The sequence below is a fragment of the Scyliorhinus torazame genome, chromosome 6, assembly GCF_047496885.1.
Source record: "Scyliorhinus torazame isolate Kashiwa2021f chromosome 6, sScyTor2.1, whole genome shotgun sequence".
Lineage (NCBI taxonomy): Eukaryota > Metazoa > Chordata > Chondrichthyes > Carcharhiniformes > Scyliorhinidae > Scyliorhinus > Scyliorhinus torazame.
In genome coordinates this window covers 73,330,337-73,349,452 of record NC_092712.1, presented here as the reverse complement: position 1 = coordinate 73,349,452, position 19,116 = coordinate 73,330,337, and the positions used below count along the sequence as shown (strand labels likewise).

The window sequence follows — 19,116 nt, the reverse complement described above, 5'->3', positions numbered from 1 at the left end:
AAAAGACTACAACACTAAATAATCCTTCAAACTGTTCCTTTAAACATCCAAAAGACTTCAAGCCTTCAAAAACAGACATGAGGTTACATTCAATATATTTATAGTCTTTGGATTTGCAGACATCAACAGACCAGCTCTGTGTTTTCTTCCTGCAACTCTCAGCAAAACACACAGACACTCCCAGCTGCCTCCTCAAAAACTGAAACCAAAAGCAGAAGTGAGCTCAGCTCCCCCCACCCTCTGACATCACTTCAGTAATATGATCAGCTCCATTTCTTAAAGATACATTGCTTGAACATCCATTTCTTAAAGGTACTCTCACATGACAGTTCCTACTCCCAATTAAACTGTCCAGAGCTGACAAATTCATTTGCAGTATTTATTTATTTTAATATTGCATCCTATGTTGCCTGTGAGACAGCATTTTATGAATCAGATTAACTTCAAACTTAGGAACAACCAGTAATGACATCCAAGCAGCAATCTACATAATAACATTATATTTATGTGCTTTACTGATGCTGTTATTAATCATTTAAAACCTTTTGAAATAAGAGAGCAAATATGAGATAGATGGTACTGCCACTTTTGAATTCAGATTTGCATTCCCAATAGCATCTGCCTGTGGAACCAAACAAGGCCTACACAGCTCAGACTGGAAAGAATTAAAATCAACATATGGAAATTTTACTTGCCCATTTTAGAAGACCACTTGGCTGCCAATACCCTAATCATACTTTTAGATTTTACTCACTGTTCCAGGGACCTGGAGTGTACACCCTTCAATGCGCCTATTCAATTAAATAGGTGGACTATGACTTACTTTAAACAATGAGAACTACTACACTTAGAGCAATGTCACACACCTCGTACAAAACTACCTTCTTGCTCTTGGTACCATTTGTGCAGTGTCTTTGCATTTCAATTTGTTTTGCTTATTTTACTTCGCCTTTTTGGGAAGAACTGCAACAAAACGTAGGAAGACATTACAATTTGAACAATGGCCATGTAATTGGAAAATGAATTTCAATATAGATAAGTGTGAGGTTGTATATTCTGGAAGAATGAGGCAGCCAAATACTACTCGAGTGTAATAAATGTGTAATGGGGTAGAGGAGCAGAAGGTTCCAGGGGGTAGAGACACAGTAGTGATGAACAAGTTCACAAAAAAGGACTGTGGGTGTGGGGGGGTTCATTTCCAGAGGGATAGAATTGAAAAACCGAGAAGTTACATTAAACTGGCATAGACGCAGCTCCGAAGACCCGGATTCAATTCCGACCCCAGGTCACTGTCCATGTAGAGTTTGCACATTCACCCCGTTTCTGCGCGAGTCCCATCCCCACAACCCAAAAAGATGTACAGGGTAGGTCAATTGGCCATGCTAAATTGGCCCTTAATTGGGAAAAATATAATTGGGTACTATTTTAAAAATAAATAAATAAACTGGCATAAAACCTTGGTTAGACCACACTGAAAGGACTATGAATAGTTTTGTTTTGTGTTATTATAGAAATGACAGGGACATTGGAGAATATCCAAAAAAGACAGAGAGTGGCACCAAGCTGAGAGGTTAGTGAGAGAGAGAGAGAGAGAGAGAGAGAGAGAGAGAGAGAAATCAGAAATCCAAGTTCTTTAGCCACAAGGTAGTAAGTGGAGTTTGTTACAAGAAAAAGTTCAGATAACCTGTTTGGATGCAAAATAAATAACTTTCTATGTCTTTCTCCACTATGTTGAGTGCTTTAGAGGAAGAAAGGCGGGTAGAGGCCTGTGAGGAACATAAATATTGGCATAGAACTGTTGGGCCAAATGGCCGGTTTCCATGCTGTAAATAATTTGCAATGCTATGTAAGATAGCAAAAGATCACAGATCATCTGAGGAATCCTGACCAGGGTTAAACAACAAAGACTGTAATGTCAGTTTGTTATCTCAAAGCCTTGCTGCTCCAGGGAAGAAAGAATAAAGGTGAAAGGGTGAGGAATTATTCCACAAAGTACTTTTTTTATTGAATAGAAAACTATTATCTGCAGTTATTCATCACTGGAGAATTAAATTAGAATGTCATTGATAGTGGAAATTAGAGATGGTTACTAGGAGGAATAGGACTGATGGTTTAACTACATTTCATTTTTCTATAATTATATTCATAAATATATTCCCAGATGTTCCATGCTATTATCCATTTATTTCTAAAATATTTCTATGCAATTAAGTCCAAAAAAATCAGCTATTTCTTAAAGATGTTAAAGAGAGACCACCTTGCCAAGAGCTCCCTAATTGCCATGATTTAAGAGATTATTTGAAATACTATCGGGCACAATATTAATCAGGTGAACACGGAATAGAATAAACCCTTCAAGACTGCATTCAATTAGACCATGGCTGATCTATACCTTAGCTCCGTTTATCGACCATTGCTCCCCGTCACAGAACAGCAAGTGGCAAAAAAGTACATATGGCAACTGATTTTATGCTAATCAATTCCACTTTCCACATCAGTAAAGGTTTGAGGCCTTTGTGAACAAGACTGCTAATAAATTTTTCATGCTGCGGCTCACCATGAACCAAGCTGCGGTTGTCAAAGTTTATTTCACCTCAGACCCCAGCAGCTATCATATCTGAAGTGGAATGCAGCTCAGGTCTGTACGCCAAACATAAAAAAGTTATTATGTATTGAATATGATGGGCAGTATCAGTAGGATTGAAATAAGGTAGTTTCATATTTTGTTGCCAATTAATGGCCAACAAGTCCATTTCCGAATGAAGTCCCAGAGCTAAAGTGCGATCGAGGAACAAACTTGGACATAGAAAATAGGAGCAGGAGGAGGCAATTCAGCCCATTGAGTCTGCTTCGCCATTCATTACGACCATGACTGATCACCTAACTCAGTAACCTGTTCCCACTAACACCCCATATCCATTGATCCCTTTAGCCCCAAGAGCTATATCTAACTCCTTCTTGAAAATATATAATGTTTTTGGTTTCAACTGCTTTCTGTGGTGGAGACATCACTTCAGTAATATGATCAGCTCCATTTCTTAAAGGTACATTGCTTAAACATCCATTTCTTAAAGGTACTCTCACATGACAGTTCCTACTCCCAATCCAGAGCTGACAAATTCATTTGCAGTATTTATTTATTTTAATATTGCATCCTATGTTGCCTGTGAGACAGCATTTTATGAATCAGATTAACTTCAAACTTAGGAACAACCAGTAATGACATACAAGCAGCAATCTACATAATATACAGGCTCAACCTCACTGGGTAAAGACGTTTCACACCTCAGTCCGAAATGGTCTCCCCTTTATCCTCAAGCATGTGCCCCCTGGTTCTGGACTCTCCCACCATCGGGAACATCCTTCTTGCATCTACCCTGTCTAGTCCAGTTAGAATTTTATACTTCAGCGAATATAATCCTAACCCAATTCAATCTCTCCTCATACGGCAGTCCCACCGTCCCTGGGTCTGCCAGGTTAGTAGGACAATCCATTTCCAAATAACTTCATGCCTGAAGTGAATATTGTGTCTCATAGCTGGTTTCGTAGAGTTAACCCAAGACAAATTTTTTTAAAAAAGAGAGAACTTCAAAATACATGGTAAAAAGCTTCCCCTTCCAGTGGTCTGCATCCAATAGGAGAATGGTCAGGAGATACTGAGGGATGTGAGAACAAAGCAGACTGAGAGTAACTTAAAGCAGTCAGTGGGCAAGTTCCACTTTCCAGCAAACTTTAAAAATCAAACAAAAATCATGTTCGCAACTAGAAATAGCATTATGATATATTTTACAGAATTAATCTGTTCTGGATAGGCACATTTTGGACTCTGGCCACCGTCAGTTTATTTGAAATTTGAACCATTCTGAAGCAAAGCTGGGTGCTATATCGAATTTGGAAAATCAATTTGACAACCAACATTTGGTGTTTCCTTAAAAATACCAAACAACCAGATAAATGTAAGCATCTACTCTATTGTAAAAAATAGTTTACTAGGGCTGCACGGTGGCACAGTGGTAGCACTGCAGCCTCACGGCGCCGAGGTCCCAGGTTTGATCCCAGCTCTGGGTCACTGTCCATGTGGAGTTTGCACATTCTCCCCGTGTTTGCGTGGGTCTTGCCTCCACAACCCAAAGATGTGCGGGGAAGGCGAATTGGCCACACTAAATTGCCCCTTAATTAGAAAAATAAATTGGATACTCTAAATTTTTTTTTAAAATTTAAATTTTAAAATAGTTTACTACATTTATGCCAATTTAAAGGGCAGCAAGGTGGCCCAGTGGTTAACACTGCTGCCTACGGCACTGAGAACCCAGGTTCGATCCCGGCCCTGGGTCACTGTCTGTGTGGAGTTTGCACATTCCCCCCGTGTCTACGTGGGTTTCACCCCCACAACCCAAAGATGTGCAGAGTACGTGGATTGGCCACACTAAATTGGAAAAACAAATAATTGGGTATTCTAAATTATATATATTTTTTAATTATGCCAATTTAAGTAAGCTAATAAATAAATAAATACTGCAGATACTAGAAATCCAAAATAAAAACAGAAAATGCTGGAAATACTCAACGGGTCAGGCATCATCTAAAAACATAATGTAAGAATATTAGAAGCATAGAACATAGAACAATACAGCGCAGTACAGGCCCTTCGGCCCACGATGTTGCACCGAAACAAAAGCCATCTAACCTACACTATGCCATTATCATCCATATGTTTATCCAATAAACTTTTAAATGCCCTCTGCAGAGGCAGATCTTACAGCCTATTAGTGAGAAACAGAGTTACTATTTTGACTGGCACTGCTGCCTCACAGCATCAGGGACCCAGGCCCGATTCTCACCTTGGGTAACTGTTTGTCTGTGTGGAGTTGCACATTCTCCCAGTGTCTGCGTGGGTTTCCTCCCACAGTCCGAAGAGGTGCAGGTTAGATGGATTGACCATGCTAAATTGCTCCTGGTGTCCACCAATATGCAGGTTAAACGGGGTTACGGGGTTAGTGCAGGGAGTGGACCTGGTTGGGTGCTCTTTCAGAGGGTCGGTGCAGATTCTATGGGCCGAATGGCACCCATCTGCACTGTAGGAATTCTGTGGTCCCATGAATCTATCAGTGGCCCCTCAACAGAACAAGGAAATGTAGGTGGGATAAAAGAACAAAAGGGAATCTCAGAGATCCTGGAAGACAGGAGTAATTAAATGACAAAACGGGCGAAAGACAAAAGGACAAATAAAGAAATAAAAAAAGATGGGTCGAGAGGAGACATGAATGGCAGAATGATGGACAGCCACTGTCCGAAAGCAAAACAAGGAAAATGAAACAGAATGGAGACAGACATGACAGCCTGCAATTGTTGAACTCAATGTTGAGTCGAGGGCTGTAAAGTACCTCACTCAAAAATGATCCTCAGGCTTATGTTGAACCTTATTTGAAAACCGTAAGGCAGAAGAGAGAGAAGACTGCATGAGAGCAAGGTGGAGAGTTAAATTGTCATGCAACCAGAAACTCAATCACACTTGTGGATTGAAGAAAGTGTTCCGCAAAGTGATTACTCCAGTGTAGAGAAGCCCTCACTGGATGCAGAATACAGTAGACTAATAGGACAGAATTACACAAATCACTGTCCCTTGGAAGGGATTGTCACAGTAAGAACAGTGCTGAAATGGAGGGGAAGATGGTGGAGGCCAGCTACTGATTGAGGCAGGTGAGATGGAAAGTGAAGGTAATGATAATCTATAATCTTTATTAGTGTCACAAGTCGGCTTGCATTAACACTGCAATGAAGTCACTGTGAAAATCCCCTAGTCACCACACTGTGGCGCCTGATCAGGTACACGGAGGGAGAATTCAGAATGTCCAACTCACCTAACAAACACGTCTTTTGAAACTCGTGGGAGGAAACCCACGCAGACACGATGCCAACGTGCCAACCTATCTGACTCTGAGGAAGCGGATAAAGGGCAGGGCAGAAATGGAAGAAATGGGACAGGCATGGTCAAGGTCCTAGTCAACCAATGTGGAATGACTTTTCGGTTGAAGATAAAAGGGTTATATATTAGAAACACTGGAATGGAAGACTGCATCAGATGTGATGGAGGCACAGAAACCGTAAGGATGGAATGGGGTCCTTATAAGAAGCAGGGTGTGAGGAAGTGTAGTCAAATAGCTATGGCAAGCAGCACATGGAGAGTAAATATTGCTCAATAAAATGGAGGCAGAGAAGTTAAGGAAGGGAAGAATCAGCAAGAACTATGTGACGATGAGAAAAGGGTGAAAATTTGAAGAAAAGTTAATGTAATTTCTACTTCAGGCTGACAGCAGTAAAACATCACTGATATTGGAAAAAAGCAGAAGTAGGACTGGAGAGGGAATGTTCCACATCAAGGTAAAGGTAGGTATAGCTAGGAGTTTGTATTTGGAGCAAGTGAGTGGAGTTATTAGAGACGTTGTCCAACATGAGAATATGTTCAGCCTGTCGGAGCAGAGTGGTGGTGGACGTAGCCTGGTTGCACTTGTGCTCAAGGGAAGTATTGGTCGCAGATACTGAAAATATGGAGACTCACTGATAAGACTTGTACTGACAAAGAGGTGACTTGAATAAAAATTAATTCTAGAAGAAGATGGCACATAGTTGGATAGAACTGTTGCAGCTTATCCAACTAAATGGTTCTCAGCACCGTTTTCTTCAAAACTAATATTCTGCAAAGGATTCTACTGAGGAAGGGCGGCAGAGTGGTGCAGTGGTTAGCACTGCTGCCTCAAGGCACTAAGGAACCGGGTTCGATCCCAGCCCTGGGTCACTGTCCATATGGAGTTTGCATATTCTCGCTGTGTCTGCGTGGGTTTCACCCCCACAAACCAAAGATGTGCAGGGTAGGTGGATTGGCCACACTAAATTGCCCCCTGATTGGGGAAAAAAAAAAAAAAAACTGGGTACTTCAACTTTTTTTTTTTTTTTTTATAAAAAGGACTCTACGAAGGAGATCCCCTTCCTATCCTGAAGGTGCTGATTTATGCTGGAATAGTCAGCTGGCATCTGCCCAAGTAGCATCCTTTACATGTGATCCTGCATGTGACTGTTGGCAGGCTATCTAGATACAACAGATATCACAGCTGAGTTTTAATGCTTTTAACTTTTTCCAAACATTGGGTTCTCTCTTCAATGTTCAGATTGACATTCCATAGTTTAAATATTTAGAAGGAAGTGGGGATAGGATAAGATGAAATAGGATTGGAGGAGCTCCATGTAGAGTATAAACACCAGCATACAGCAATTGGGCTAAATGGTCGGTTTCTGTGCTGTAAATTGTATATAATTCTTTGCATTATAATGCATCCACTCATCCTGAAAATTATGCCCCCTTCTTGCCAATTCCCCAACCAGTGGAAATTATTTTTCAATATTTTATACTATTACTCATTCAAGTAGTTCAACCCAACCACAACTAGCGCATCATCCCAGCGAATCAATGCTGCAACTTTTCCACACACACGCGCACACAAACAGCCGCTTGGTAGTAGAGAACTTGAAAAGAGAGACATGTTGCCTAAGATTTTCAGCTGGGAAAAATACAAGAATGTTAAATTTCAAACCTTGTCAAAAAGGATACGGAGAGGCTGGTAAAGTCAACTTCGACTAGCTGGGGCATTTGGTCAAGCTTGTAACCTGCCTAGTTGACACTTGCTGGAAATTATGCAAACAAAAGAAATTTGTTCAAGCTCTGCAACTTTTTTGATTTACACAAAACTTTGGGAGAAAAGCCGGTCACTTTCTCCATGGCAACACCCAGATCACCCATTTTTTTTCCCAACGTCATTGTATTCTTTAAAATAATCCAAAAATCACCCCAAGCAAACTATTCAACTAATAATTAAAATATTTTAAATGTTGCTTGCATTAGTAAACACAATCAATGGTTTACAGTGAAGCTTTTTCACAATCCAATTACACACAAACATTCAGAAAATTTATCACAAATGATGATCCAGGGACATAAAACATGATTAACCAGCAGTTAGATGGCACTATGAAGTAACAGATATACATCAGGCTTCCACTAATATCTAACACATCTCCTACGGGCTTCAGCTATCGATCATTCAGAGCAGGCAATCTTATTTCTCTCACAATCAATTACCCAACTCAGCCCAAACTCCCACTTTGCTGGACATGGCATACAATCAGCTCACCTAAAATATCAACTTGATTTGACAGCAAAATGTAAAAATTGAGTCTGTTGATATGTACGGTGTTATTTGTGGTAAACAAAAAGCACTGTCCTAATGAAATATCTAATGTTGCCTTTTGCCAAGTGCTAAAAGATCACACGTGACAGCAATATGAAGGTCACAACTGTTCTGAATGCTTCAAAATAATTGACAGGCTCATGAAAATTACACTGCATTTGTTTTTGCTGGAACGAATTATACAAAGAGAATAACAAAGTTGATGGGCTTCTGAACACAATTTTAGTAAACTGTAATGGTACCATAATTTGAAAATAATTGAGCTGTACGAAAGGCACAAATAAATGTCAGACATAACTAAACTACATTTTCAGGTCCATTGGCCGAATTTTCCTATGGTTACGCGTTAATTTTTAACAGTTTTACAAGGAAGTGACCTCTAGTCTAATTACTCAACAGACTTGCACCAACACATTTAGTTAGCTCAAAACTGAAATTCAACCGATTTACTGTAAATGCAAATTGAACACTAGTCCAATGTGTCCCCATCTGAAGTAAAGGTTCTTTTATTTTGTTGTCTGAAGATATAGCTGCGTTATTTTTATTTGCGATGGTTATTTTTATTTAACCATTGATCTCTGGCCCTGCTGATTCCCCAAGAATCCACTTTGAGGCTCAATTAATCCAATCGTCAAGATTTACTCTAAAGGGGGGCTCAAGTTTCCCATTCATAAGTGCCATTCCGACATAGTCAGTAAATCGAGTTACGATCCAGTGAGTGAACCTGAAAACCAAACTCTTGCCGGAATGTTTCCCAGAAAAGCTCTCCGAGGCCTCAGTGTTTGGGAAAGCCTCGGCCTGGAGTTGAATCGCCTTCTCCTCCCCTCATCCCCAATCCTCAGACGCCACATTTCACCTCACACCAATTATGCTTTTGGAGGAGAGGGAGCAGAGATGCAGAGGGAACGAAACTTACAGTGCGGGTCGAAGTTGGTTTAAAAAAATGTTTTAAGACTTCAAACTGGATAGGAGGAGGAAGGAGAGGTGAGGGTCGAAGTAACTTTAAGATTGCGATTCGTACTTTTATTTCCTCTCCCCACTCACTCCCTGAAATGTAGGGGGAGCTGAAACCATGTATCCAGCAGGAATATCAGGAAGCGCCATGTTGCTCCCGGCTCCAGCGCCTGGTGGATACATTGTGTCGCCCCGACTCGCCACATTGTGTCGGCGGCCAGCCGGCTCCTCTCCCCACACTCACCTTGGCGATGGCCCTGCGGTACCTGGTCACCGCTTGTTGGATCAGACTGTGCACGGTGATGGCTCCGTCTCCACAAGGAACAACCACCCTGGTCCTCGCGAAGCAGACGGTCACTTTCATTACTCCTCTCGGCAACAGCAATATGTACACACACCAAAGGATCTCTCTCCTCGGAGCAGATATGAAGAGCGTCAGCCCAAGCCCAGATACAACAGGAAGGCTCAAAACCTTCCCTTCCCCCGTCCAGCAAACTTGTCTCTTTTGTTTTATTCCGCCCCGACCCTGGCCGCGTAAAACGAAGTGGTTTCCATGGTGTGCTGTTGCGAGCGGCCCCCGGCTCGGGTTGTACACGGCGCCCCTGTCCTGCCGCCACCTGTTCCTGTTTGTGGGAGTGGAGCCGGGGCGCGATCCTCACGCAGAGCGAACCTGGAATCGGGGACGCGACGGAGCCACCCAGTGTCTCCCCGCCCTGGCCACTCGCAGTACTGCAACATGGCAGAGCCATTGCTTCGGCTTTTAACCGCACACGGGGCTGGCTGCATCTGAACCCGCACAGCCTGTTCCTAAAGTTTATTCGCTGTTGCAACCAAGGACCAAGATTTTTTTTAAAATTAAATAAACAGTACTGCACCCGGTCACTACCACTGCCGTTCCCAATTTCCTCCCCACCCCCTGGCCGATGGTAGTGGACGCTCTGTGAACAGCAGTCTTCTGCAGGTGGTCACCCTCGCAGTTTAAAGGGTGCAGGCACAGATGAAATAGGGGACCATGAAATTACCCCCCTTTCCCAAAGAAGGACTCAGCCAGGCAACGCAGGAGGCCTTTGCGAACACCTTACTACCAACATGTATGGTCACTGTTTAAAAATATGCGGTCGCTCATTTAAGACTGATGAGAAGACCTTTTTTCTCAGAGGGTTGGGAGTCTAGAACTCTCTTCCTCGAAAGACAGTGGAAGAAGAGTCTTTGAATATCTTTTACGTCCTATCGTTTCAGGCAATGGGACCCTGTGTGAGAACCTCTCTGGCTACATCGAGGGCATCTTGAAATCCATCGTACAAGGTACGCCCAGCTTCTGTCGCGACACGACGGACTTCCTACAGAAACTCAGCACCCATGGACCAGTTGAACCAGGAACATTCCTCGTCACAATGGACGTCTCGGCACTCTCCAGCAGCATCCCCCATGACGACGGCATTGCTGCAACAGCCTCAGTACTCAACACCGACAACTGCCAATCTCCAGACGCAATTCTGCAACTCATCCGCTTCATTCTGGATCACAACTTCACCTTCGACAACAAGTTCTTCATCCAGACGCATGAAACAGCCATGGGGACCAAATTCGCACCCCAATACGCCAACATCTTCATGCACAAGTTTGAACAAGACCTACTCACCACACAGGACCTTCAACCGACGTTATACACCAGATACATCGATGACATTTTTTTCCTTTGGACCCACGGCGAAGAATCACTGAAACAACTACACGATGACATCAATAAGTTCCATCAGACTCACCATGGACTACTCTCCAAAATCAGTTGCATTCTTGGACACACTCGTCTCCATCAAGGACGGTCACCTCAGCACTTTGCTTTACCGCAAACCCACGGATAACCTCACGATGCTCCACTTCTCCAGCTTCCACCCTAAACACATTAAAGAAGTCATCCCTTGTGGACAAGCTCTCCGTATACACAGGATCTGCTCAGATGAGGAGGAGCGTAACAGACATCTACAGACGTTGAAAGATGCCCTCGTACGAACGGGATGTGGCGCTCGACTCATCGATCGACAGTTCCAACGCGCCACAGCAAAAAACCGCACCAACCTCCTCAGAAGACAAAAATGGGACACAACCGACAGAATACCCTTCGTCGTCCAGTACTTTCCCGGAGCGGAGAAACTACGACATCTCCTTCACAGCCTTCAACACGTCATCGATGAAGATGAACATCTTGCCAAGGTCATCCCCACACCCCCACTACTTGCCTTCAAACAACCGCGCAACCTCAAACAAACCATTGTTTGCAGCAAACTACCCAGCCTTCAGAACAGTGACCACGACACCACACAACCCTGCCGTGGCAATCTCTGCAAGACGTGCCAGATCATCGACATGGATACCACCATTACACGTAAGAACACCACCCACCAGCTACGCGGTACATACTCGTGTGACTCGGCCAACGTTGTCTACCTCATACGCTGCAGGAAAGGATGTCCCGAAGCGTGGTACATTGGCGAGACCATGCAGACTCTGCGACAACGAATGAACGGACATTGCACGACAATCACCAGACAGGAATGTTCCCTTCCAGTTGGGGAACACTTCAGCAGTCAAGGGCATTCAGCCTCTGATCTCCAGGTAACCGTTCTCCAAGGCGGCCTTCAGGACGTGCGACAACACAGAATCGCCGAGCAGAAACTTATAGCCAAGTTCCGCACACATGAGTGCGGCCTCAACCGGGACCTGGGATTCATGTCGCATTACATTCATCCCCCACCATTTGGCCTGCAAAGTCCTACCAACTGTCCTGGCTTGACACAATTCACACCTTTTTAACCTGGGGTTACCCCATCTCTGGATCTGTAAAGATTTAATCACCTGCTAATGCTCGCATTCCAAGCATTGTCTGGCATCTTTGAATCTGTCAATATATATATGTTTCTGGAACATACCTCTTCATTCACCTGAGGAAGGAGCAGCGCTCCGAAAGCTAGTGACATCGAAACAAACCTGTTGGACTTTAACCTGGTGTTGTAAGACTCTTACTAATATATTTTACGGCAGCGGTAGATAGATTCTTGATTAATGAGGAAGTGAAAGGTTATGGAGGCAAGAATGTGCATTTCTTGGATTTTATTTTATTATTTTTGGTCCATGGACTCATAATCGGAATTAGCAGTGGACTTATGCTAAGGTAGACTGCTAGTTAGGATAGTGTTTTCTTTTTGAAGAGAGAAAGCAGACGAGTCGGCGCCAAGGGAATCTTAAGAACAAGCATTGGAGAAAGTTGGTTCAATTGGTTGGCTGGCAACCTGTGGATTGGTCAGGGACACTGTTCTGGTTGACAACAGTCAGTGATTGGTTTCTGTGGGATGCTTCTGAGAGACCTGGTTAGACCTTGAAGGGAATAGGAGCTCTCCCTCTCTGCTGAAGTATAGGATTGCTTTTTTGTTTTAAACCAGTGAGTGCCTGGCACATCTTTACCGCGGAGTTGAAATGGTCTTGAATCTCCGGGCAGCACGGTAGCGTTGTGGATAACACAATTGCTTCACAGCTCCAGGGTCCCAGGTTCGATTCCGGCTTGGGTCACTGTCTGTGCGGAGTCTGCACGTCCTCCCCGTGTGTGCGTGGGTTTCCTCCGGGTGCTCCGGTTTCCTCCCACAGTCCAAAGATGTGCAGGTTAGGTGGATTGGCCATGATAAATTGCCCTTAGTGTCCAAAATTGCCCTTAGTGTTGGGTGGGGTTACTGGGTTATGGGGATAGGGTGGAGGTGTTTACCTTGGGTGGGATGCTCTTTCCAAGAACCAGTGCAGACTCGATGGGCCGAATGGCCTCCTTCTGCACTGTAAATTCTATGATAATCTACAATGAAAGTAGACAGCCTTACAGAGAAAACTCTCTCAAGCTTAAAAGGAAGAAGCATTGAAGCAAAAGATTGAAATCCTAAAAGACTTTAACTGAAAACCACCATAGTGCATCGTAGATCTTTTATCCTTTTTACTTTATCATCATTTTTTCTTCTCTCCACCACCCTTACCCTCTAGGTTGTCAGTATGTGTGTGTGTGTAGAGTGGGGGTAGTTGGAAATGTGGGAGGGTTTTTTGAGAAAGGGGTATTAGGTAGTCAGTTACATTTTTGTCATTTTAATTTTATTATTGTTAAATAATAAAAGGTTATTTGTGTTAAATTTACAAACCTGGTGACTGCAATTTATTGGGCTCAGCCAAGGTCCTCAGGTATTTTAAAATAGAATCTAATTTCACTTGTGTTGCAACTCCAGGTCAAGTGGGGCTGTAATTGACCATGCAGAAGCCCACTGTGTTGTGGCACTTCAAGGATTATTACCACAAAGCAAACCCACTGTTGCTGTAGGAAACATATATCACAAAACTTCTCAAATTCACTTCCACTCTGCTGTGGAAATTCAAAACTTCAGACACAAGACTGCTTTTTGGACCTCATGACTTTGCTGGTTTGATTGGTTGGCTGATTTAAACTGCACCTCTTTCAGCACAGAGATTTTGTTAATAGTTTTTCTCATGCAACCAAACCTCAGGAGGTCTCACATCTCCAACATTTCTCCCTAAATACCCTTTTCCTATTTCATCTTCAGTTCCATTATCCTTTGCACTTCTTCAAACTTTATCTTTCCCAAAATGTAAAAATCTTCCATGTTCTCCCCCATTGCCCTCCTCATGCAATAAAATTTAATTAACCTTCCTTTGTAAAAGTTTGTAAAACCTTTACTCCCCTTTGAAATTTAAATGCAAAAAATCTAAACCTTTACTTATCTCCAAATGTAAATGTCTACCCATGTTTGTTTATTCATAGAAAATTCACTTGGCCATACCTACTTCAAATACATACCTTTAACACCGACACTCCTTTCATGTCTCAAACCGTACGAGACAATCAGTCTTTGGGTTAATTAAAATAGTGGCACACACACACAGACCCACATGCCCACTTCACACAATAACACAATAGACCCCCAAAATATTAACAGTAATAACATCTAAGTGCGGCACGGTGTCACAGTGGTCAGCACGGCGCCAAGGACCCGGGTTCGCTCCTGGCTCCGGGTCACTGTCCATGTGGAGTTTGCACATTCTCCCCGTGTCTGCGTGGGTCTCATCCCCATAACCCAAAAAGATGTTCAGGGTAGCTGGATTGGCCACATTTAATTGCCCCTTAATTGGGAAAAAAAAGAATTGGGTCCTCTAAATTTATTTTTTAAATGTAGTCACATCTCTTGTCACAAGTGCTACCAACGGAGTCACAGATGACAAAAGCTTATCTATACATAAAAGGTGTTTGATAACGTGCCTTAGCGGGCCAGCATGGCGCCGGAATGCTCCACACACTGCCAGCGCGGGTCCACGCATGCGCGTGACGGTCATCTCCGCGATGGCGCGTGCGTGCGACGGCCGTCTCCGAGCCGGCACCGTGCAACATGGCGGAGCCCTACAGCGGGCCCACGCAGAAGGAGGTAGGCCCCCTCCAGGTCACGGGCACCTGCCGATCGGTAGCCCCCGATCAACGGCCTGGATGCCGTGGAGGCCTCCCACCGCCCCCGCCCCCCCCCCCCCCCCCCCCCCCCCGGAGTCTGATCCCCCTGCCCCACCACCAGGAAGGCCACCGCAGCCGCGGGTCCGAGCTCCCACCAGGTGGTACCAGGTTGGAATCACGCCGGCGGGACTCGGCAGGAATTCGGCCGGCCGACCGCGGAGAATCATGGCGCGGGCTCAGAGAATCCCAGCCAGGATGTATACAAATTTGGCCGAATGTCAAGATGGTGGTGAACTGTTATATTTCAGACTGGAGGCAGTTATACAGTGGAGTTCCCCAGAAGTCAGTAGGAGGACCATTGTTTTTCCATCCAAAGGGGCAGGAGCTGAGAGGCGTGATGGGTTTTCTGCAAAAATCATTGAAAGTGGCAGGGCAGGTTGAGTAAGTGGTTGAAAAGGTGTACAGGATCTTGCTTTTATAAATTGAGCATAGAGTATAAAATTATGATGAACCTTTACAAACATTTGTTCGGCTAATTGATGGATAGGGTGTCAGTCAGGCAGGCTGCTTTGTCCTGGATGGTGTCGAACTTCTTAGAGTTATGTTCTTCCAGGCAAATGCGGAGAATTCCATCATCAGCCTGGCGCAAGAGGAAGTAGAATTTACCTGTACAAAATCTGACTCCAAGCCCCTTCCTCTAGCCCCCAGCCCAATTCATCTTCCCACTTCCCCTTTATCTCTTCTAACAGAGCTTTCTCCATCTCCAGCAACCATGCATATATGTCCAAGATCTTCCCTTCCCCCAGATCATCACAAGATAACATGCTATCCATCAGTGTATGTCTCAGCAACTGGGGGAACAAAGAGAGTTCTTTGTGAACAAAGTCTCGCACTTGCATATATCTATGCTCACTCCCCCTCTGAAGTTGGTATCTTTCCTTCAGCTCCATCGGTCCCACAAACCCACCCTCCACAAACAGATCCCTAAACCTCTTAATCCTTTCCCTCTTCCAAATCCTGTACGTTGCATCTATCCCAGACGGTGCAAATCTATGGTTTCCGCAGACTGGGGACAGTACTAATCTAAAATGTTGGTTGAGTTGATTCCAGATTTTTAGAGATGCCACCACTATCGGGTTCATTGTGAATTTGGCCGAGGAAAATGGGGAAGGGCCAGTAACCAATGCCCTTAAACACGACCCCACACACAAAGCCTCTTCCATTTGCCCCTACCCCAACTTCCCCCACCACCATTGAACCTTCTCGATGTTTGCCATCCAATAGTAGAACATAAAATTTGGTAACACCAGCTGACCCCTCTGCAGAAAGGCTCTATAAATCCTGGGTGTCTTGCCCGCCCACACAAAGACTGTGATTAACTTGTCCACCCGAACGAAAAAAATATCGAGAGAGACTGGAACACAAATAGGAATCTTGGCAAAATGTTCATTTTGATCACTTATACACTTTTTGCCAAGGAAATCGGGAGAGCATCCCACCTTCAAGTTCCCTTTCATCCCCTCCACCAAACTGGCCAAGTTCAATTTGTGCAACAAGGCCCAATCATGAGCCATCTGAATCCCTAGATAGCTAAACATCGTCTTGGCCAGCTTGAACAGTAGCGTTTCCAGATCTGCTCCCCTACCCAGGGGGTTTACCGGAAATATTTCGCTCTTGTTCACATTTAGTTTGTATCCTGAGAATGATCAAAACTTCCTCAACAGTTCTATTGTCTTCCCCAAACAGACTAGAGGGTCCGGGAATGTGCAACAACAGGTCGTCCACATAAAGGGACACCCTATGTTCCTTCTATGTTCAATTGCTAGCGTGACCAACAATGGGACATCCCTGTCTCTTGTCCTTTATAGCCAGAAATACCCTGAGCTCACCATGTTAGTCTGGACACTCACTGTGGGAGCATTATATAACAGGCTTACCCAGGAGATAAACTTTGGCCCAAATTCAAATCGTCCCAGAACCTTGAAAAGATACCTCCACTCCGCCTGATGGAAAGTTTTCTCTGCATCTATGAAGATGATTACTTCAAGCACCTTCCCCCTCGATGGAGGACATGACCATGTTCTAGAGTCGCCTGATATTGGCCGGAAATTGTCACACCTTAACAAACTCAGTCTGGTTCTTGGAGACCACTCCAGACACAACCCTCCAGACGCTTTGCCAAAACCTTAGCTAATGCCTTTGCATCGATATTCAGTAAAGAAATAAGCCTATAAGACCCACGTTCCAGCCAGACCCTTGTCCTTCTTAAGGATCAGGGAGATCGATGCCTGCACCAACATGGCTGGCAGCTCCCCCTGCAACAGAGAGTCATTGAGCATCCTCAGTAAATGTGGTGCCAGTGATGCTACAAACTGCTTGTAAAATTCCACCGGGAATCCATCTAGCCCTGGTGCATTCCCTGATTGCATAGAACTGATACACTCCATAACCTCCTCCAGTCCCAATGATGCCTCCAACCCCTGTCCTCTCATCCTCTCCACCACCAAGAAGTCCAGTCCATCTAATAACGGTTCTATCTCCAAGCCTTCCTCCAGGTGTTCAGAATTATACTGCCCTCAGTAAAATGCCTCAAATGCGCCATTAATTTTCTCCAGAGCCGTTACCAGCTCTCCCCCTCGTCCATAACCTGGAATATTTCTCATGTGGCTACCTGTTGTCTCAGTTGGTGAGCCAATAGACGGCTGGCCTTCTCCCCATACTCCTAAAATGCCCCCCATGAATGACGCAGTTGGTTCATCACCTTCCCAGTCGATACCAAATCAAATTTTATCTGTAACCTCTTTCTGCGAACAGCTTATTTGTTGGGACCATGGAGGGTCCACCTCCAGAATTGAGTCAACCAACCTCTGCCTGTCCACCCTCCCAACCTTGTCCCTTTGGGCCTTATATGAGATGACCTCACCTCTGATTACCGCCTTCAACGCTTCCCAGAACGTTGAGGGTGGGACTTCCCATTCTCGTTGAACTCTACATTGTTCCCTTTGGCCGAGGCTACCTCCTCACAGAACTCCTTGTCTGCTAAGAGCACCATGTATAAGCTCTATGGGGGTCGTTGGGCTCGGCCTGTCTCCAGCCTCACATCCACATAATGTGGTGCATGATCTAATATTATTATCCCAGTGTACTTAGCCCCCACCATTCCCGGGAATACCGATTTCCCCACACAAAAAAGCCTATTCAGGAGTACACTGATGCACGTGGGAGAAGAAGGAAAACTCCCTCTCTCTTGGATGACTAGACCGCCACAGATCCACCCCCCCCCCCACCTGTTTCATAAACACTGCCAACTCTTTCTCCATCACCGAAGTTACAAAGGACTTGGGGCTCGATCTGCCCATCCTTCGGTCCAATCACAGTTGAAGTCACCCCACTCTGCCCTTGATCAACTGATAAGAGTCAAGGTCGGTGGTAGTCACCAATATCTTCTTAATAAAATCTGCATTGTCCCAATATATCCACTTGGTGAGGAGGTCCAGCCGAATCCAGACCCGCCTCAGTTCCAGGCCCATCTAAAATGGCCACCATCACCGCCCTCACCAAAATCCAACCGCAAAGAAATTTATGTCACCAGCATTCTATCTCCCCCTCCCCCAGCCCCTTTTGAATTCCTACCCACCACCCCTCCCCCCTGCACCCCCTTCGATCAATCCGCCAACCCATCCCACTCCAAAAAACACCCTGCCCCCCCCAAACAAAGAACGCGCAGCCAACGTAGGCATGCTGCCCCCCCCCCCCCACCAATTAATCCAGTCACCCCACCCCCCAGGCTATCCGCTGCAGCTCCCTATTTCACAGTGATCCTGTTTACTAGCATGACCGCCAGCAATGTGATCCCCACTTGGAAAACAACAAAAAGAACCCAACCCATACAGCCCAAACTACCCTATACTCCACTCCCCCATCCGAAATAGTGTGTACCGGGAAGAACGGACCCATACCCCCCCTTGACGGGACACATTAACCCAAAGTCCGGTTGAGAAAAAACATGGAACCCAAAGTAACAACAATATCAACCATGGTGAAGAGCAACCACATGAACTTTTAAAACTCCAAACATTCAAATAATAAAAAACACCATAACTGTACATAATCGCCATCAATTCACCCCCAAACCATCCACCCATGACGGATTCCCCGTTCTCGGCTCCTGGTGTAGCAACCGGTGGGCCCAATCTACGTTGGGGGATTTTGCAAAGAGCCCCTCCCCGACCAGCTTCCCGAAAATCTTTGCCAAATATTCAGTGGCGCTCGTACCTTTGATTCGCTCCGATAAACCGACCATGCTCAGGTTTTGATGCCTGGATCGGTTCTCCTGGTCGTCCATCCTGGCCTTCAAAACTTAATGGGCCTCTGCTAACATTGGTATTTCTGCCTCTGAAGGGACAATCCAGTCGCTGTGATCTGGGACGG

The 19,116-nt window shown here is 44.8% G+C and overlaps 2 protein-coding genes across 7 annotated transcripts in view; one reads left to right on the top strand and one right to left on the bottom strand.

The window, feature by feature from the left end:
• pard3aa (par-3 family cell polarity regulator alpha, a) overlaps nucleotides 1–9,847 on the bottom strand; it is a 1,126,646-nt gene extending 1,116,799 nt beyond the window's left edge. For 4 of the 6 annotated variants that reach the window (XM_072508326.1, XM_072508329.1, XM_072508327.1 and 1 more), the window contains exon 1: nucleotides 9,442–9,846. In XM_072508326.1, the coding sequence (XP_072364427.1) occupies nucleotides 9,442–9,561 (120 nt within the window). In that variant the 5' untranslated portion in view covers nucleotides 9,562–9,846. Of the gene's footprint in view, nucleotides 1–9,441 lie in introns of all 6 variants that reach the window. The other 2 variants (XM_072508331.1, XM_072508330.1) reach the window with 1 other exon arrangement.
• Nucleotides 8,714–13,371, top strand: LOC140424841 (uncharacterized). The gene is made up of 2 exons (XM_072508332.1): nucleotides 8,714–9,227; nucleotides 10,437–13,371. Exon 2 carries the CDS (start codon nucleotides 10,935–10,937, stop codon nucleotides 12,009–12,011), a length of 1,077 nt encoding a protein of 358 aa, XP_072364433.1. The 5' UTR covers nucleotides 8,714–9,227; nucleotides 10,437–10,934; the 3' UTR covers nucleotides 12,012–13,371.
• Nucleotides 13,372–19,116: the final 5,745 nt, after the last annotated feature.

Excerpts from the sequence above, each read along its gene's own strand:
- LOC140424841 (XM_072508332.1), top strand. The coding sequence starts at position 10,935 with ATGACATCAATAAGTTCCATCAGACTCACCATGGACTACTCTCCAAAA.